At 33.9% G+C, this 19,721-nt stretch overlaps 2 protein-coding genes across 4 annotated transcripts; one reads left to right on the top strand and one right to left on the bottom strand.

The window, feature by feature from the left end:
* Nucleotides 1-2,831: 2,831 nt before the first annotated feature.
* Nucleotides 2,832-9,436, top strand: LOC137807582 (Voltage-gated chloride channel family protein). 3 transcript variants are annotated; one of them, XM_068608297.2, is made up of 7 exons: nt 2,832-3,208; nt 3,319-3,519; nt 3,622-3,799; nt 5,131-5,393; nt 6,126-6,395; nt 6,500-7,631; nt 8,980-9,436. In XM_068608297.2, the coding sequence occupies exons 1-7, from the start codon at nt 2,958-2,960 to the stop codon at nt 9,085-9,087; spliced, it is 2,403 nt and encodes an 800-aa protein (XP_068464398.1). In that variant the 5' UTR covers nt 2,832-2,957; the 3' UTR covers nt 9,088-9,436. The 3 variants fall into 3 exon arrangements, with proteins under 3 accessions (XP_068464398.1, XP_068464397.1, XP_090157010.1); XM_068608296.2 differs by having other exon boundaries at nt 2,902-3,208; nt 3,319-3,799; XM_090300884.1 differs by lacking the exons at nt 2,832-3,208; nt 3,319-3,519; nt 3,622-3,799; nt 5,131-5,393 and adding an exon at nt 5,669-5,807.
* Nucleotides 9,437-9,735: 299 nt separating this feature from the next.
* On the bottom strand, nt 9,736-14,609 carry CRCK3 (calmodulin-binding receptor-like cytoplasmic kinase 3). Its single transcript, XM_068608298.2, has 7 exons — nt 13,236-14,609; nt 12,878-13,090; nt 12,355-12,614; nt 12,004-12,169; nt 11,834-11,923; nt 10,826-11,124; nt 9,736-10,331 (listed from the first exon to the last, which is right to left on the bottom strand). Exons 1-7 carry the CDS (start codon nt 13,495-13,497, stop codon nt 10,122-10,124), a joined length of 1,500 nt encoding a protein of 499 aa, XP_068464399.2. The 5' UTR covers nt 13,498-14,609; the 3' UTR covers nt 9,736-10,121.
* Between the last annotated feature and the right edge of the window lie 5,112 nt (nt 14,610-19,721).

Here is a 19,721-nt window from a genome sequence, read left to right as displayed (position 1 = left end):
TTTCTATGGTTAGTTTTTTTTTATTATAAAAAATTAAAAAGGAATTAGCCAATTAAGATATGCAACAAAAAGATGAAACAAAATTTGTGTAAAGATATGATTGTAAAAATTTCTGACTGGTGAACATAATATGATCGAGTTGAATTTGTATTTTTTTATTCTGAATATGAATTCATCTCTTAAAGGTTATTGAACAAGTTATAATTTATCTAAATGTATCTTTGTCAAAATGTATTGAGTTTAAAAATTGAAGGATTTAGCTAATCAAGTTATATCACAAAAATATGAAACAAAAATCTAAGAAAAAATATGTTTAAAAGTTGTAAAAGATTGTAAAGGTGAAAATAATATCATCAAATATAATTTGTGTGATTTTGTATTAATGGATATTGCATTCCAATATGAAATTATATTTTACAAATTCCAAGTAAATATATAATTTGCAAGTTTTACTCATAAAAGGAAACTCTTTAAGGAATAAAGAATAAAGGTAAAAATTAATGCAAAATCATAATGTTCATGTAACACACACCAACACTTTGAAGACAATGCTTAGGTCTCAAAGGGTGAATGGAATTCTTCTATCCTCAAAAAAAAGTCCTCAAACTATAATGAAGAGACAATTAAATTGTGAAAAATTTGGAGATGTCTTTTGTTTAGATAGTATTAAAATACTTAAGATTGTTTTATCTCTTAGATGAACAAAACTTCAAAGATGTATTTTTCAATGAAGATGAAAGTCAAAGATGATAGTTTACATAAATTTTTATTTTGTTAAACTTTTTTAACAATTAATTATTTCTCTTGTGTTTTCATATTATAAAATATGATTATTAAATTTTAATATTCTTATAAGCATATACACCTGCACTATATAATTTTATAATTTAGTCATATATTTGTGTCTGTATTTCATAATCTACAACTTGTATCGTTTATGTGATAAGACAATGATGAGGGATTACTTGAGTGAAAAAAAATTGTAGAAAAGAGAAAATTGATGGAACACCACTCCCCTTTCAACTCTTAAATAATATAATAAGTGATACTATTTCAACATTTACCTAATTGTTTAAATAATATTAACATCTAAATTATTTCTCTCGATTAAATAAACTATAACTTAAATATTAGAAAATATATTTATAACCAATTTCATACACATTCTTCGAACACCACAATAACCATTTGACTTATTTAAACAAATTTTAAATATTCATTTTCACTTAATTATTACAACATTATAGCTCAAGTAAAATTATATTTTAACTTTGATAAAACTAAGTTAAGTATTGGATTAAATGATTTCAGAGTAAATTTTTATGTGAAGTGTTTTAAATTTAGGTGGCATTATAAAATTCACACAATAAAAATTAGTGGAAACAAAATTACTATCCACATTTTTTTAATACACTATCTTATTTATATAATTTATAATTTAATTTTTTATATTTATTAAGTAATGTGTATATATATGTATGTATATTACTGTTTTTTTATATTTGATATGCAGTTTGTATATGAATTAAAGCAACGTTGAATAAGTAATACATATTGCCGATTTATATAAAAAAAACATAATTTTGAAATTCAAAATATTAAAAACTAAAATATATTTAAAGATAAAATTAAAACATACAATATATATATATACACACACAAAATAGATTATTGTTATTATAAATTGTAAAATAAAAATACATTTACATTTGACATATTTTAATTTGCTTTTCATAATCTTTAAAAAATGCACCAACGTATTTTTGGCATACATTCATATTATACTATTTATTATATATTGTATAAAAGTTCACTTTTTAAATACAATTTTTTAACCTCAAATTATATATTGATAACAAATATTTTATACAAAAAAATGTCATATCTATCAACACTGCTTAACTTAACATATATGTTACAAAATATATTCTAATTATAATTGCGTGCTACTTTATTTTTATGATTTAGATAAAATTAGTATATTTTCATTTAATCGCAATAATGTTAACTAACGTAAACTGTGAAAGTGAAGCTGTTAGATTTAGATAACAACATTACGTTAATTAAATATTAAATATAAATGACAACCTTCATTTAATTTAATTTTGTTTTACTAATTAAATAAAACTTGAACAAATGAAATAAAAATAGATGAAAAAAAATAACATATTCTTTTACATATATTGATGTCTATTAATAAAATTTGAGTCTACTAAAAGAAATTAGTCCTCAACAACCTAAAAATTAGATTAAACTTTCTTGTAAAAAAAAGTGTACATGTTTATATGCCTAAGAATGGACCAGTTACGTTAACTTAAATAAGTATTTATTCAATGAGAAGATAATATTTATTTATTAAAAACAAAAATAAATATTATAAAAATAAATATTATAAAAATAAATAAAATAGATAAGAACATCAATAAAGCTGAAATTTATTTATTTTATTAAAAACCAAAATTTAAAAAATAACTAGGAACAAACTCACTCGATATATCAAATAAACAACAGTAGTAAACAATTAAGAAAAATAACATTGTATATTTCTACATTGTCTACACCACATCAAAACAAAAACCTTATTAAAAATTACCCAAACTTCCTCCCAATAAATAAGGAAGTATATTCAATGGCATGTTAAACCAATTAAATATCAAGAAGAAAAGTTGAGTTATACATATAAATTCATCTTAAAAGAGGGTTAACAATATCATTAAAAAAATATAAAACTCTTAAATTTGGAATCCTTTATAATAATTTAAGCATTAAAAAAAGTATCAAAGAGTATACATCATATTAATAGAACACCATTAATAACCTCATTTCATGCCACGTCAGACTTTGTCAAGGGAATTTCCTTTTTCAACCTATTATTTGGGAAATTACGCTCTCTTTTGTACCCTAAATAACAACTTCTCGTACTCCTACTCCATCCTCAATTATTACCCTCTCGGTGGATGTTTCAGCCTTTCTTCCATTTCTTTACGCTTGTTTCGGTCAAACTCTCATGCTTCACACTTCACTACCCAACTTTTAACACTCGCACTTCCCTCCAATTCCCTGCCATGAACCGCCCCCATAATGGAGACACTGAAACTCTCCTTCGTCAAGCTCTGCTGTCTTCTTCCCAGAGATCCATCATCAACTCCACGTCCCAGGTTGCTATTGTCGGCGTCAATGTCAGCCCAATTGAGAGCCTCGATTATGAGTCGGTTTTTCCTCCTTTTTTTTCATCTGGGTATTGCGCTTTTGTCCAAAGGTGAAATCTTTTCCGTGACTCACCTCTCAAGTCTCGTGCTTTCCGTTTTGGGTGTGCAGGATTTTTGAGAACGAGTTCTTCAAGCAGGATTGGAGGAGCAGAGGGAAGGCTCAGATATTTCAGTACATTATTATGAAGTGGCTCTTGTGCTTTCTCGTTGGCGTGATCGTTAGCCTTGTTGGCTTCTGCAACAATCTCGCGGTTGAGAATCTCGCTGGCGTCAAGTTTGTGGTCACCTCCAATATGATGTTGGAGAAGAGGTACCAAGTTTTAAATTTCGCCCATTTGTTTTCTTTTTCTATCTGTTTTTTCGTTTCTTTTAATGGATTTGCTGAGTTTTGGAAGCTTGGAATTTGTCGCAGGTTTCAGTTGGCCTTCTTTATATTTTTTGTTTCTAATTTGAGTCTCACGCTTTTTGCCTCCTTAATCACGGCTTTGATAGCACCTGCAGCCACTGGTTCAGGTATACCTGAGGTGAAGGCTTACCTAAATGGTGTGGACGCACCTGGAATATTTACTGTGCGAACTCTTTTTGTTAAGGTATACAATAAACTAACACGATGCTTATTTAGTGTTGGGTTTTGCCTATACAATAATGTGATATTGGCTATTATGATAATCATATTTCATATGATCTTGATGTTTTTTGACCCATGTTTGCATATGAAATTAAAGTATGGAGGAACAGTAACAACACATTCTCTAAAACACTATTTTTTATTGAAGTTAATGTTGGTCTCTTGTAATTATTATCACTCGTAATAGAGTAGGTTCTATTAAATTCCACCTATAGTTAAAGAGTTTTGAGAAGCATACTGCTACCATTTTTCTTGAAATGTGGGACGTTCAAAGTTTTTGGTTCCTGGTGGAGTATGCAAATGACGTAAACACTAGATAGTAATGAAAGATAGAAATAGGACAATGGATCACCAATATTTGGTCAATTTATACACATTGTTGAAGTCACTTGTAAGTTCAAAACGGAATCCACTTCCCATTCCTATTATCATTCATTGGCATTGCTATTGGCACTTCACAAAGTGGTGTAAATCTTGCAACATTTTCCGGCGGTAGTCAGTAACTTTCCATTCTATATTGTCAATTTTTGTTTAGATATCTTCTTGTTTATCTCTGGATAAAGTTAGGCAAGCAACTCATTTCAAAAGTTTTTAACATACACTACTAAGTTGTTAAGAACTATGAAGTGATGAAAATTTATGCAACTTCTGTGGTGAGTAAATGATCTTTTCAAGTACATTTTGTAGCCATATTACCCATCATTTAATTACACGATCTATTCTTTCTTATTGTCCTATATTTTTTCCTGTTTTCCCCTATAAGTTATTTTCTTGTTCCCCACAATACATGATTTAATCCTCATGAACATGTTTAGTAAACAGAGAAAAAAGATGAATGGTTACCTCGACTAATATTTTTTGTTAGCTATGATAATATCATCACTAGGTGTATATTGCTCGTCTAATTAGTGTGAAATATTCTTTTTGTCACATATATTTGTGCTGTCAGCTGTGACATCTAAATATTATCTAATCTAAATCTAAATACCGTACACATGAGGCAGGCAATCCTTATATCAATGTAGTCTCCTCTCCACCTTCTATGGCGCTTTCAATATTCTATCTTTTATTTCCTCCCTTAATTGATGGAGCACGTGTTGTGATAGAATTCTGAAACTAATATTAAATTTTTATGTTTCTCCAATATCATTTTGTTTCATAATATAGCATTGGTAACACTGTCTCTTAATTAACTAGTACTCTGGATTCCCTAATTAGATTCTGCCATCTTCAAACAGGAATTGTTGTTTTGCCTGAAGAAGAAATTTACTTTCACGTTGGTTCTATCTACAGATTATTGGAAGCATTACAGCAGTTTCTTCGTCACTTCTGATCGGGAAGGCAGGGCCGATGGTGCATACAGGTGCATGTGTAGCAGCATTGTTAGGTCAGGGTGGGTCGAAGAGATACAGGTTAACGTGGAAATGGTTACAGTTTTTTAAGAATGACCGGGATCGGAGAGATCTAATAACATGTGGATCAGCGGCTGGAATGGCTGCTGCCTTCCGGGCCCCTGTTGGTGGTGTGTTGTTTGCTCTAGAAGAGATGGCATCTTGGTTTGTTTGCCTATCTATTAAACATTACAATTTTTCATGATTTTTTGCTTGAGAATTGGAATCATATTTTTGTCTTTGGAATTGTTTTTGTCAATGATGTTGTGAAGGTGTTTATTTCCTCCTTCCCTTTAATTTTAGTGATAAAAATATGTGCCTTTAATTTTGTTATTTCTTGAGCTGCATATTGTGGTCGAACTTCTCCCAGTATAATTGTATTCTGCATCATTTTGTTTATTCTACTATGGATGACAAACATGTTAAACTAAACTCCTCTGACACTGGTAGCACCTTTTTCTTATCAAGCATAACTTTCTTTGGGTTTGGGTGGTTTGTTAGGCATATATTGAACTGATGATGAGGCTTTCAACCTCTTATCTAGCTTCTGTTGCCCTCACTGCAGTCCTCATTCTGCAGGTATCTTGTTCTGTCTTTTTCCAGTAGACCAAATAATATGTAATAAGTGATATTCACACTGAAGGCTGCTGATTAATTGTCCTTATGTGTTTCTGTACAAGCGCTGGTTGAGATCCTCCAGCCTTCAGATGACAATTGCATTGGCTTCTTTTGATTCTCTCCCAGTTTCCCCATAGTTGTGTTCTTATAAATGGCTTCTGTTATTGTTTTTTAGAATTGGGTTTCATTTAGCTACAGTGGATGAATTGTTATGTTTATTTTTTCAATCTTCAAATCCATAAGTGAATTTGTAATAAATGTTTAATTTCTGTCCTATAGGTGGAGAAGTGCCCTTCTGTGGAGAGCTTTCTTCACAGCAGCAATAGTTGCAATTTTGCTTCGTGCCATGATTGACCTATGTTTAAGTGGTAAATGTGGGCTATTTGGTAAAGGGGGACTGATAATGTTTGATGCTTATTCAGCAAGTATTTCATATCATTTGGTGGATCTTCCTCCAGTGTTTATTCTTGGTGTTATAGGGGGGATACTTGGCAGCTTATTTAATTTGCTGTTGAGCAAAGTTCTTCGAATATACAATTTTATCAATGAGTGAGCTATCTTTTAGTCATAAGTGCATTCAACAAATTAAACTTCTCCTTACATTGTACAATACATTATACAAAGCTCATTCTTTCCATCATTTACTTTTGCAGGAAAGGAACCATTTATAAAATTTTGCTTGCTTGTGTACTCTCCATTTTTACATCCTGCCTTCTTTTTGGTTTGCCATGGTTTACATCTTGCCGACCTTGTCCACCTAATCCAACTGAACCTTGTCCTACTATAGGCCGGTCTGGTATCTACAAGAAGTTCCAATGCCCTCCTAATCAATACAATGATCTTGCAAGCCTTATTTTCAACACAAATGATGATGCTATTAGGAATCTATTTAGCAAGAATACTGATGACGAGTTTGAGTTTACATCAATGTTAATCTTTTTCATTACATGCTTTCTTCTAAGTATCTTTAGCTATGGAGTTGTTGCTCCCGCTGGTCTTTTTGTGCCAGTTATTGTTACTGGTGCATCTTATGGACGTGTTGTTGGAATGCTGCTTGGCAAAAACTCCAATCTTAACCATGGTCTTTTTGCTGTACTTGGTGCTGCTTCCTTTCTTGGTGGATCCATGAGGACAACAGTTTCTCTGTGTGTAATTATTCTAGAACTAACCAACAACCTGTTATTGCTGCCCCTAATCATGATGGTGCTATTCATATCTAAGACTGTCGCAGATGCTTTCAACGGAAATATATATGACATTATAATGAAAGCGAAGGGTTTGCCTTATTTAGAAACTCATGCTGAACCTTATATGAGGCAGCTAACCGTAGGTGATGTAGTAACAGGCCCACTGCAGACATTAAATGGCATCGAAAAGGTTCGTAACATAGTGTTTATTCTCAAAACTACTGGACATAACGGTTTTCCTGTTATTGACGAGCCTCCTATGTCGGAAGCTCCGGTGTTATTTGGCATAATCCTTCGTGATCATCTTCTCACGTTGTTGAAGAATAAAGTTTTTATATCCTCACCTTCAGCAACCACTGGCAATGTCCTCAACAAGTTTTCAGCCGATGATTTTGCAAAGAAGGGTTCAAGCAAAGTTCGTCTAAAGATAGAAGATATACAGTTATTGGAGGAAGAGATGGACATGTTCATAGATCTACATCCATTTACTAATGCTTCTCCTTATACTGTTGTGGAGACAATGTCCCTGGGAAAGGCCCTTACACTTTTTCGAGAGCTTGGTTTAAGGCATCTGCTTGTGATACCCAAGATTTCTAGTGTAAGTAAAATTCTCATACCTTGTTAATTTTGATCAAGAAAGTTAACTGCTCTAGTTTTGCTTAAATAGGGTGCTAGCTTTATTTGAGTATGTGCACATACTGTTTCTTTGATTTCTTTTTCTTATAAAAAGGTGTCAGGCTGTCAACCCAGTTCTGTTTGTATTCATTATTATTATTAAGTGAATATGTGATGAATTAAAGTCTTGGGAGTTCTAATAGGAGAAGAAATTTTGGTGAGAAAGAAAAATATTTTTGACATTTTCCTCTTTTAATGTGCAAAAAAATGAATTGATGTTTTATCCTAGTTCTTAGGAACTTCTAATACGGTTTACCAATCAGAATTTGTGTTATACTATAGTAATAGACAAAACTTACACACACTTCCATAGACATAATTGGTGTTATTCTTCAAGCTGAATTAGAATTTTATCTCAGGAATCTGCATTAACATTTAATGGAATCCTTTAGTTAGGCATGTTGGTTTTTGAGCTGAAACTCTAATTCTATTTGGAAAACAACTCTAATAACAAGTAAATTTTGTCTTCTAGTAACACCGCAAGAAAATTATCAAATTGCAACTAATTTTAGATACCAAAATAATTAGTTATTGTATTAAATTAGAGACTATTTTAGAGACTAAAAAAAATATTGGTATCTAAAGTAGTTTTTATTATTAATAAAAATTTATAAAGTAGTTTTTAAATTGGTATCTAACTATTAGCTACCAAGGTTTTAACTACTAATATTTTTTATTCTAAAATAGTATCTAAAAGACTAATTGAGACCATTTTGAAATCTGAAATATTAGTTAGCTAAAATCCTAGTAACTAATTTAAAAATTATTTGATAATTTTTTATTAATAATAGAAACTACTTGAGATACAAATAATTTTTAGTATCTAAAATAGTATCTAATTTAGTTAATATAATGACAAATTATTTTCGGTCTCTAATTTTATTTGTTATTTAATGAATTTTTTGCAGTGTAACTTCCGTAATAAAGGATCTTATTAAATGTCAATATAGATAATTGACTAAAACTCCAATTTCAACTGGAGAACAATACTATCAGAATATAAGGAACTGCATATAATTTTTGTCTAAGTTAATTTTATTATATTCAACTTACATTCACAAACTTTATTCATCAACACCTGATGGTTGGTAGTCATTGACTGGGTTGCTATTTCATTTTCTGTACTAAATTAACAATTGTTAGATAGTTCTATTTGGTAACTTATTTATGCCTTGTGTAACATTACATGCTACTTATTAGTTGATGTCACCACTTCGTTATTACTGTTCTCTGATGTTCACTCATCCAAGTTTTGTGCATTCTAACTGCAGAGATCACCTGTGGTTGGTATACTCACTCGGCACGATTTCATGCCAGAACATATTTTGGGTTTGCATCCCCTTCTGGCAAGAAACACAGGGAAAATATTAAGATTTTAGCACCCTTGTATAGGGAACATAAATTTGGGCATCCGAACAATGCTCACATATTCTTGCTAAAGCTTTAGGGCACTGACCAAGGCTTCCCAGCTCAATTATTCTTGTGTTGCAGAAAGAATTCTTATTCATGAAACGAGATTACTAGTAATAGTTTTCTTCCATCTTCAGGGAATCCAGAGCTGAGTCATGGCAAAATAGTCTGATTCAGTGAGCCGTTTTTCAATTATTGCTCATTGTTCTACTTTGTACATAATTATGGTATGTAATTGCCTGCCATAAAATTGTGTATTGTCAATTGCATGAAGCTGCATAAAATAACGATGGCCTTTCATCAAGGGGATTTCGTTTACTTTAACTCCATTATATTGTCATAATAATTTACTAGTATCTGAAGTGCTTCGCCTCTCAGTCATAAATAGTAGTTTATTCAGTTTTTCAATGGATATGTTTAGGAGTAAAATTTTAGATGGAATGGGAGAAAATATTTTTTTCACTGTGTTAATTATCATGTTTTAGAACCAAAGAATTATCCTTTTTTTTTATGGTTCAAAAAGATGACAATACTGTTATAACGCATTGCAGCCAAGCCATTTAGCAATTAAGTTCTGAAACTCGCCAATTTTTTTGTAGCCAATTTTCACTATGACATGGAAAGTAACACAATATATGTTCCATCCTTTGAGAACAAATTCATATTGTACAAAATCCACCGCCAACTTTACACAGACAAATACTTCAGTGGCAAGACAAGGAAGTTCCTCGTCGTACATTTTTTCTTTTGTCGAAGTTTGTTTATTCAGGTATTGCTTTCTGAGCCAGTTGCATTTGATTGTCACTTCCTAAGTAATGTTCACACTTCACAATAATGACTCAGGCAGTTTACTGTGGAATAAGTCACCAAGAAAGATTCAAATGACATCACTTCATTTCACAATGGTTGAAACACCTTTAGGTAGGATAGATAAAGAAATAAAATTCTTAAAAGGAAAAAGAGATAAAGACCAACTTCACTATATCATCATCAAATACGCTACTTATGCTCTCCCTGCACTCTTGAGGTAATCTGCCCTTATTGCCCACAACTGCTCGCTCACTGATTTCATGTCAGGTCTCTCTGTTCTAATGGGTGCTGCACATTGAAATGCCAAATCAAACATCTTCATGAGAACATCTGTGTTTACTGCTTCTTCCATTAAAGGATCCACCAGTTCCACCACAATTCCTTCGTTGTACTTCCTGATGGCCTGCATAAAGTAATTTTTTGACGATGATAATGCATGAAAATTAAACTCTTAAATTAATTACCAAGTGAACTACAAACTCAATCTTGGTGGACAAAATATAGGGCTGGACAACATAATTTCTAGTTCACTAGCCAATCTTGCATTCACAATGCTTTGCAGTACTATATTTAATCTTGCCCATGCTACTAAACCTATAGGCATATCCAATAAGTAAAGGTGCCACTAGAGCTTTTCAAGGGGAGACTACAGTCAGTTTTCATGGTAACTTGATAAGTTAGTAGCACACTGAGTTTCATGTTGGCAGTGGAAGTTTTCTTAAAGAGGTCCTTGACTTAAAGGTTGGTGTTGGATGCTGGCTTAAAATGCAACATCATCTTTTATAAGCATGTCAAAAGTTAAAATAGACTATTGAAACTTAAAAAAAAAAACGAAAAAAACAAAAACTAATCTTAAGTAAAACAAAACTAATCTTAAGGAAAACAAATTGAGCTTACCCATCTAAGTGTAACACGCTCTTCAACAGTTTTCTTCATCTCAACGGGACGGCGGCCAGACACAATTTCTATAAGCAAGATTCCAAATGAATAAACGTCACTTTTGGGAGTGAGTTGGTATGTTTTCATATACTCGGGGTCCAAATAACCAACTGTTCCCTTCACTTTGGTAGAAATGTGTGTCTGATCAGCGTTTACAGGCCCTAGCTTTGCAAATCCAAAATCAGCAACTTTAGCTCGCATGCGTTCTGTCAGAAGAATGTTGGATGATTTCACGTCTCGATGGATAATTTGTTTTTCTGTTCCAAGAGATGACAAAAAGATTCAATCGGCAGATATATAGATATTGTTAGACTATAAGGTAATCATGCTGCATGATTATACTAGAATTAACACAAGTTAAAAACTGATAACCTAATGGCCACAATGTCAAGGCAATGAAATATGTAACTATCCTTACCATGTGCGTGTATAGGAAACCTATCAAGTGAGACTGATGAGTGAATCTCAATCTTATAACTCAAATGGATAATATAAAAACTAATTAATAGCTTGTTTGGTTTCTATGTTTCTGATGTGATTCTCCACATTTTGGATACAATTTTAGAAGCTAATAATTACAGGTTTCACATCAGAAACGTGATTCCTCCATTTTAAACGAGTATCTGTACAGCTATAAAACAACATTGACTATCAAGTATCTCTCTGTATGGCTAAGGCTATTAACTTCTCCCACCTCTCACTAGATATGCCCCTAATATAAGATTGATTGCACAGAAATATGTTGAAAAGGTACTTAGTGATCATTACTTGAGTATAATGTCGTGTTTGTTTCAATAAACAAACAGCACATAAAGCCATATTTAAGGCATTTTTCTATAAACTCAAAATCTCAAAAGCATCTATTTATACTCTTGATGTGTGTCGCGAAGAAAATCTTACAGTGCGTTTGTAGGCAAAAGAAAATGTAGAAGGAGAACAAAATGCACATAATACAGTAATCACTACCTGCATACTGATGCAGATAGGTCAAGCCATGAGCAACATCATTTGCAATTTCAAGTCGCTGATTGAAGTCCAGTGTTTTTCCACGCATACCTGCCAATAGTATAGCATGATATTCTATAAGATTCAATATTCAAAGACAGATGTTGGCAGATAACAGTGCATAGTCTTACCATCCAAATGTTCTCTAAGGTTACCATTTGGCACAAACTCTGTAATAAGAAGGCGTTCATTTCCTTTATCAATATAACCTAGTAGCTTCACCAGGTTTCGATGATCAGTTTTGGCCAGAAGTTGAATTTCATTGCTGAATTCTGTTCTCAAACTATCAAAATGTTCCTATACGATTTAGCCATGTCAGCATGTAGAAAGTAAGTACTTCTATCATTTTCAGTGGTACATTACAGTCAAAGCATTTCATAATAGAATTTTGATGCATAATTTTTATAACAAAACAGAATCCAGAACTTGAGCATTCTAAGATTAGAGGTAGACTTTTAAACTACATACTAAGAGTTACTTACCTTTTTTGCACGTTTTACAGCCACAACCAGGCCATCTTCCAACTTGGCCTTGTATACAGTACCAAAACCCCCTTCTCCTATTTGCAATGTTTCTGAGAAGTTATCAGTAGCTCTTGCAACTTGGTTCAGATTGAGATGCAGTGATTGAAGCCTACTGAGTTTTGGAGACATTGAGAATCTGGACGGACTAGCTGGCACCCGTAGTGGACTGGCCGGAATCTTGTCAGTAACGGAGGCTTTGAAGGAGGAAACCGAATCCACTACAAGATCAAAGTTGTCCATAATTTATTAAGTGAAACTGGAAGCATAGACTTAAATAATAATAAGGAAAGAAAGAAAAAGAAAGCATATATAGTAACATAGAAACTGAAGTTTTATGTTAATATAGGAATAAGATTATTGATCACAGCATGTCAGAATACCCATATCTCAAATTCATAACATGAATGCATATGCCTAGCCTGTAAATTTTCTAGACAAACTCCAAAAAAGGTGGTAAAAGTTTACAAAAACATCAACTCACTTGAATTGGGTTCCTTATTCAGAACAGCATGAGAAGTTGTTTTCCTTCTCTTAAAGAAACAAGGACAAAGAACAAGACAACATACAAACAAAGCTCCCCCTGCAGAAATACCAACCACGTGGGCTGACAGAGGCTTAGAATCTCCTTGCGATTTGGATTCACTATTTGAATCCGTTTTCAGAAGTTTCCTCCCTGCCTTTAAAGGAAAATCCACTGCAAACAATAAAAGCCAACATAAAAGTTATAAGAAACGCTATTCTCAAAGATAGACATTACAAGTGGAAATCTACAGATAATGTGCATAACTATCTCTGGCAAGCGGAAACCATACTCAAATTAACATCATACTGGACCATACCAAAAGAAACATCCGTCACACATTTGACACTTTCAAAGTAGTCCTTCACATCACACCCCTTTTCAGTATACAATTGGAGAGCCTCACAGAAAGCAACCTTGTTCACCACATTGCCGTTTATGTAGAAAAGCTCCTGACCATGACTAGAATATGAATGTGCCACCCAATCAGTGCCACAATCCTTTGACTGTAAGACAACCTCAGAACAAAATATTGTTGACAATTGCAGCAACAGAACCAAGAATAACGCAGAAATAGCCATTATGAACTAAACACCGCAATCCAATAGGAAAGCATCTCCTTGTATTAACACAGAAGCAACCAGGTGTATAAAACTATCAAACGAAACCAGCACAGTCCTGCTCAAGCATCATATTTAGCCTAAAACACAAATCATCTCCACAGTTCCAAAATAATGACCAGCAGAACCCAATTCACCAAATTGGGCCACCATGAATTGAATTGGATTTCTGAATTAAAAAAAAAGGCAAGATCAATTCCTGACAGTGAGAACAAAAGATGACCGTGAAAAAGGAGTTGCTTGGATGAAGTTACAGTTGTGCAGTGCTTCCTGAATTTCTCCAAAACCTCGATCACCCAATCCGACAAAAAAACTCAAGGTGGCAGCTGGCAAGTGATCCAAGACAAGACCTTGGAACTCACCAATTGTTGTTAGAATTCAGACTACCCAATTCACCCAAAAAGAAGAAAAGACAAAAGAGCAAAACTTTCCACCGAGAACCAAGGAAAGGTGGGTTTCTAGGAATCTGGGGTCGTGCAAAAGAAGAGACGGTGAGCTGGAAGAAGAGGCGGCTATGGAAAAATGAAAATAATAATTAATAAAAGTAAAACCCAGTTCACACTTCACAATTGTTCTACGCAGTGGCAGACTAGCAGATAAGAATCAACACTGTTTTTCACAAATATCAAACTTAGTTTGAACATACACACACATACACATAGAGTGAGAAACAAAAGAGAGAGAAACACAATAAAGAATCAGCTGTGGACTCTGACGTAAAGCCAATTGCCGGCTCCACTTAATATACTGCTATATAAATATTATTATTTTTAATTTCATATGAATAAAAAAGAGAGATAAAACTTTTCATAATAATTATAGCATTATCGCTGGTTCAAAACGAAACTCAATATAATGTTTTCTAACATTCACCATCATGTTTTTTCTTTATTTTTATTCATCTCAATAAATCATTCAAAATAGAAAGTAATATTAAATATTATAAACAAATATATTAATAAAAAATAAAAATAAAAAGTCTCTACCAAACTTTGTGTATTATGTTGTATTTAACACCCAAATATTTTTTTATAATATACATTATATATTTTTAACCGTGTGGGATAAAGTGTGAAGATGCCGTGGTTGACCGTTGAGCTGAAAAGGAAGTTAGTGTAGAAAGGTTATTGAATTGCTAGGAAAGTATCCGGAGGGCCTTTTTGGGATTCTGAGAAAATGGTTTTCACGTGTTATTGAAAATGCTACTTTTCTTTATCAGCTTCTTACTCTAACTTACTTAAAATCACACTATCCTCTTCTTCTTCTCAACCTACTTAACTCTAACTTTCACAACTTAAAAAAGGAAACTCATGGAATAATCAAATATTAGTTAAGAATATTTTTTTTAATAAAATATTTATTGTATTACTGGATAGCTGAGAAGGTCGCGAAAACTGAACAGTTGGGAAGGTCTAATGATTCTCTTACTCTAAATATAGTTCGTAAATCTACAATTAACCATAATTAAGTCAAGTGAATGATAAATTATAATTAAGGCATGATTGGGCCCTCTGCTGGACCCACGAGCAAGCCCATGATAGCTGAGGCCTATGTATAAATACTAGAGGAGACTCAACATCAAAGGTAATTTTTCACTCTCAACTCACCTACATGTTGTACTCAGATAACTTGATTGTCGAAGTGCCTTTGCAGGTTCCCCTCACTCATCTCGGGTAAAGGAAGAACAAATTGAAGATCACTGCACCTGGAGGCCGTGAAGACCGGAAGACGAAGACAGAATGAGTCACTCTAAGAGGAACCCGACCTTGTAAGATTTGGCGCCCACCATGGGGTTGGGAAGAAACCTTTCCAAGTGTCCACATGGTAACAACAAGGAATATGACGGGAAACAACAAGATATGCAAGGAGGTGTTGAGACTAGCCAACCTGATCCAATGGTGTTGATAATGCAAATGAGGAGGAAGATTGAGATGCTGGAGAAGAAAAATGACGAAGAGATCCAAAGGATGAAGAGGAAGAATGAGGAAGAGATAGCGACCTTGAAGAGGAAAAATACTCGGATGAAGCAGAAACTTAATGGAGATCCAACAGTCTAAGAGAATATAGAAGGGGAGCGTCCCCAAACCAAAAACACCCATTCGAGAACTGAAGAGGCCGAGAGTTCTTATAAAAAGAATACTCAACTGACATCAACAAGCACCTCGGGAACCCTCGGCGAAGTCCTTTTGTGGAATATGTCATGGAGGTGCCCTTGCCGAATACCTGGAAAAACCCAACACTTGACAAATATGATGAAACTACCAACACGGATTAACACTGGACTCATACATAACACAAGTCAGTTTGTACACTGTGGAAGATGTGTCGAGTATTCCACACCTCTCTTAAAGGAACAACTTTAAGTTGGTTTACTCGTCTGCCAGCATGCTCTATTGATTGTTTTGATACACTTGTGACAAAGTTTGGAGCTCAATTTGCTACAAGTCGTTAACACCACCTCACATCCATCGCTTTGGTAAACATTCGAAAAGAGAAGACAAACTCCTTATAAACTTTCATGGAAAGGTTGGCAAGGTGGCGTTGAATATACGCAACCTAAGTCTTAAGGTAGTCATGCATCACATGGTTGTTGAAGATGGTTGTTGCCCCTTCAAGATTGTGTTTGATGAAGACTTGTATGTAGTGTTTGATGAAGACATTTATGTACTTTCCATGTATTTGCGCTTTGCTTTAAGTATGTCTTAGTTAGTGCTTAGAGGTTGTCTAAGAGTAGCTTTTTGCTGAGTAACTCACCTCATAACCACTGGCCATGTGTTAAGAACAAGCATAAGTTTTCTAAAACTGTTTTTCACATGTTTTACACAAAAACACGTTTTACTGCATAAAAATAAATCTGTTCTTTTCTAAATAAACAGATTCATTTTTTTCTCACTGATGCCTTGGCTAAGTCTTGTAAAAATTAGATTTTGTGCATCAGGTATTTTGACTAAGTCTTCTTCTTTTCAAAACGACTGAGTTTTAAATTGTTAAACTTTCTCTGTTTTCGTTTTGAAAAATAAATCTGTTCATCTATTAATGAATAGATTCTTTTTTTGCCTCTGGTGCCATATCATACTTAAACGTTTTTTCAGTTTTATCTCAGCACCAGAATGGTTGACTAAGTCTCCTCACTTAACAGATTCTCTAATTGTTTTTGAAAATAAATCAGTTCATTTTATTTTCAATCTGTTCATTTTATAACAGCTTTAACTGTTTTTCAAAATTCTGTTATAAGCTGGCTTTCTATAAAATGCAAACTTGTTTTCTGAGTTTAACAACGATTCAAACAGTTCATACATTTGCAAAAAACAAGTTTTGACAGCAGAGAGTTAAGTGTTTTCAAGGATTAGCATTTGTTCTTCAAAGATTTCAAAAATCACAAAGTGCTTGTTCTTGGTTTGGTTCCAAAAGCTTGGTGTGAGGTGCAACTACTGTTCTAGCAATCTTGCCTACTGGTTTAAGGCAGATCTGTGTACCCTCAATCAGGTGTAGTCGTTTCACATCTCGTTCTTGTAATAGTTTGGTTGAACCCTCTTCTTGATAGGTGTTCTTGAAGAGTGGGTGTGTGTATGCTGAAATAGGTTTTTTCAGCAAGAGTACCTAAGTTCTTGTAGGTTTCAAGAACAGTGGGAATTGTACTTGGTTGTACAGGTTGTTAGTGAATTCCACCTGTTGTTGGTGAAGACTGGATGTAGCTCAGGTTGAGTGAACCAGTATAATTGTTTGTGTTCATTCTCTCTCTCTCTCTGCAATTTCGTTTCTGCATAATTGATAAAACAGCAAAGAAATAAATCTGTTCAATTGAAAATAAATCTGTTCTTTCTGGGCACTGTGCATACTGTTCTTGATTTCTGGAAAAGGTGTTTGAATCTGATAAGAACATATATAATCTGCTAAAACCATTGGAACAGATTGACTGTGATAGGATGCTCAAGAAACTGTAAATGCTATTAATTGAACCTTAAACAAACTGCTTAAAGTTGAAGCTTGCTGTTCTGTGATTCATTGTTCTTAATTTCTGGAAAATTTCTTGACATCAAGAAGAACACTCATAGTCTGTTAAAAGCCACTGGAACAGCTTGTTTGCAAAGGTCACTCAATTAACTAGCATGCTATCAATTGAACCTTAATCACTTGCTTGAAATTGAAGCTTGTTGTTTTTGTGTTTCACTGTTTTTCAAATCTGATATCTGTGTGTGTGCTGCTGGAAATTCTCACTGCATAGTCTTGTGATTAACCTTGCTGTATTAAAAGCGTTTCAAACAGAAAAACAGTGCTGAAATAAATCTGTTCATTTTCACATAAATCGATTCATTTTCTGTAAAACTGGGTTAAACACTGTTTCTGCGAGAAAGTTTTAAAAGGTCAATTCACCCCCCCTCTTGAACTTTGGCACTATTAAACCCAACAATTGGTATCAAGAGCTAGGACTTGTATTTTAATCAAGTTTGTTTGTAATAATGTCTGAGTTCAATGTGCTTTTTGCTGAAGGTTCTGCTGTTAATAGACCACCTATGTTTAATGGAATGAATTATGTATTTTGGAAAGTTAGAATGAGAATTTTTATGGAATCCATTGATGCATTAATTTGGGAAGCTGTGGTCAATGGACCTTATGTGCCAATGCAGGTTGTCAAGGATGAACAAGTGGAAAAGCCAAGATCAGAATGGAATGAGACCGAAAGGAGGAAGGCTCAACATGATCTTGTGGCCAAGAACATCATAACCTCTGCATTGACAATGGATGAGTTCTTCAGGATATCTCAATGTAAGTCAGCTAAGGAGATGTGGGAAGTCTTAGAAGTGACTCATGAAGGTACTGAAGATGTGAAAAGGTCAAGGAAACATGCACTCATCCAAGAATATGAGTTGTTCAGAATGCAACCCGAGGAGAGCATTGCTGATGTGCAAAAGAGATTCACCCACATTGTGAATCACCTCACTGGCTTGGGAAAAGAATTTGACAGAGAGGAGCTCAACACAAAGATTTTGAAGTGCCTCGACAGAAGCTGGCAACCAAAGGTGACAACTATCTCTGAAAGCCGTGATCTGTCAAAATTGGAAACTGCTGCACTGTTTGGAAAGCTGATGGAGCATGAGCTAGAGCTTAAAAGACTTAAAGAGCAGGAAACAACAGAGAGAAAACCCAAAGGGCTTGCACTGAAAGCAACTGAATTGGATGAGATCAAGGAAGAAAAAGAAGATGCTGAAGATGATGATACAATCAGTCTTCTTACAAAAAGATTCAGCAAATTCCTGAGGAAGAAAAGCAAAAACAGGAACCAGCAGAAAAGAAGGTATCCTAAACACAATGATTCAAATTCCTCTAAATATACTTGCTTTGGATGTGGCAAAACAGGGCATATCAAAACAGATTGTCCAGACAATCAAACAAGGGACAAATCTGCCAGCAAGAAATCTGAAAGGAACAAAGGAAGAAGAGCCTACATCTCATGGGAGGAAAATGAAGTATCCTCAACTAGCAGCTCTTCAACAGAAGATGAGGAGAATAATTTGTGCTTCATGATGAAGGATGAGGAGTCAAGCTCTGAATCAGTAAGTAATTTTTCTGCTGATTCTGATAACTATGATGATTTGCTTGCTGCCTTCAAGGAAACACATGAGGAAGCCAATAGGCTAGCTGTAATATGCAATAAGCTGCAAAAGGTAAATAATGTGCTTGCACCTAAAGTAAAAACACTTGAGGAAGAATTGCATAAGGCCAAAACAGATTTGGTAAGCCTTGAACTGACTTGCTTGCATGCCTCTATTAAAAACTGTGAAAACTGCAAAAGATTGGAAAAACAAGTGGAATATTTGCTGAAAACCCTTTCCAATTTTACCAAGGGAAGAGAAAACCTTGAGTCTCTCCTTGGATCACAAAATGCTGTTTTCAATAAGAATGGACTTGGTTATACCCCTGGAAATACAACCAATGTCAAAAAACTTTCAAGTTTTTTTGTTCCAGCAAAATCAGTTTTTTCAGCTTTTAACAGTGGCAAAAAGGCATCTCATGTAACCTGTTTTTACTGCATGAAATCTGGTCATACATCTAGGTCTTGCATTGCTAGAAGACATCTTGTGCCTAAGAACTTAGCTAAATGGCTACCAAAGAGAAGGTGTTAATCTGTGCTGGACCCTATACTGAAAAAGGGTACCATTTGTAAATTTTTTATTCTGTTTTGC

Source organism: Phaseolus vulgaris, chromosome 3 (assembly GCF_051622355.1).
Source record: "Phaseolus vulgaris cultivar YP4 chromosome 3, ASM5162235v1, whole genome shotgun sequence".
Lineage (NCBI taxonomy): Eukaryota > Viridiplantae > Streptophyta > Magnoliopsida > Fabales > Fabaceae > Phaseolus > Phaseolus vulgaris.
Note: the sequence above shows the minus strand (reverse complement) of the source record. Positions and strands in the feature narration are given on the sequence as shown.

Coding starts and splice junctions, on each gene's coding strand:
- LOC137807582 (XM_068608296.2), top strand. CDS start 2,958: ATGTTTCAGCCTTTCTTCCATTTCTTTACGCTTGTTTCGGTCAAACTC. Junction 5,394..6,125: donor CTAGAAGAGATGGCATCTTG/GTTTGTTTGCCT, acceptor TCTGTCCTATAG/GTGGAGAAGTGCCCTTCTGT. Junction 7,632..8,979: donor TGATACCCAAGATTTCTAGT/GTAAGTAAAATT, acceptor TTCTAACTGCAG/AGATCACCTGTGGTTGGTAT.
- CRCK3 (XM_068608298.2), bottom strand. CDS start 13,497: ATGGCTATTTCTGCGTTATTCTTGGTTCTGTTGCTGCAATTGTCAACA. Junction 12,170..12,354: donor CTGTAAAACGTGCAAAAAAG/GTAAGTAACTCT, acceptor TAAATCGTATAG/GAACATTTTGATAGTTTGAG. Junction 10,332..10,825: donor AGCGTGTTACACTTAGATGG/GTAAGCTCAATT, acceptor TACTTTATGCAG/GCCATCAGGAAGTACAACGA.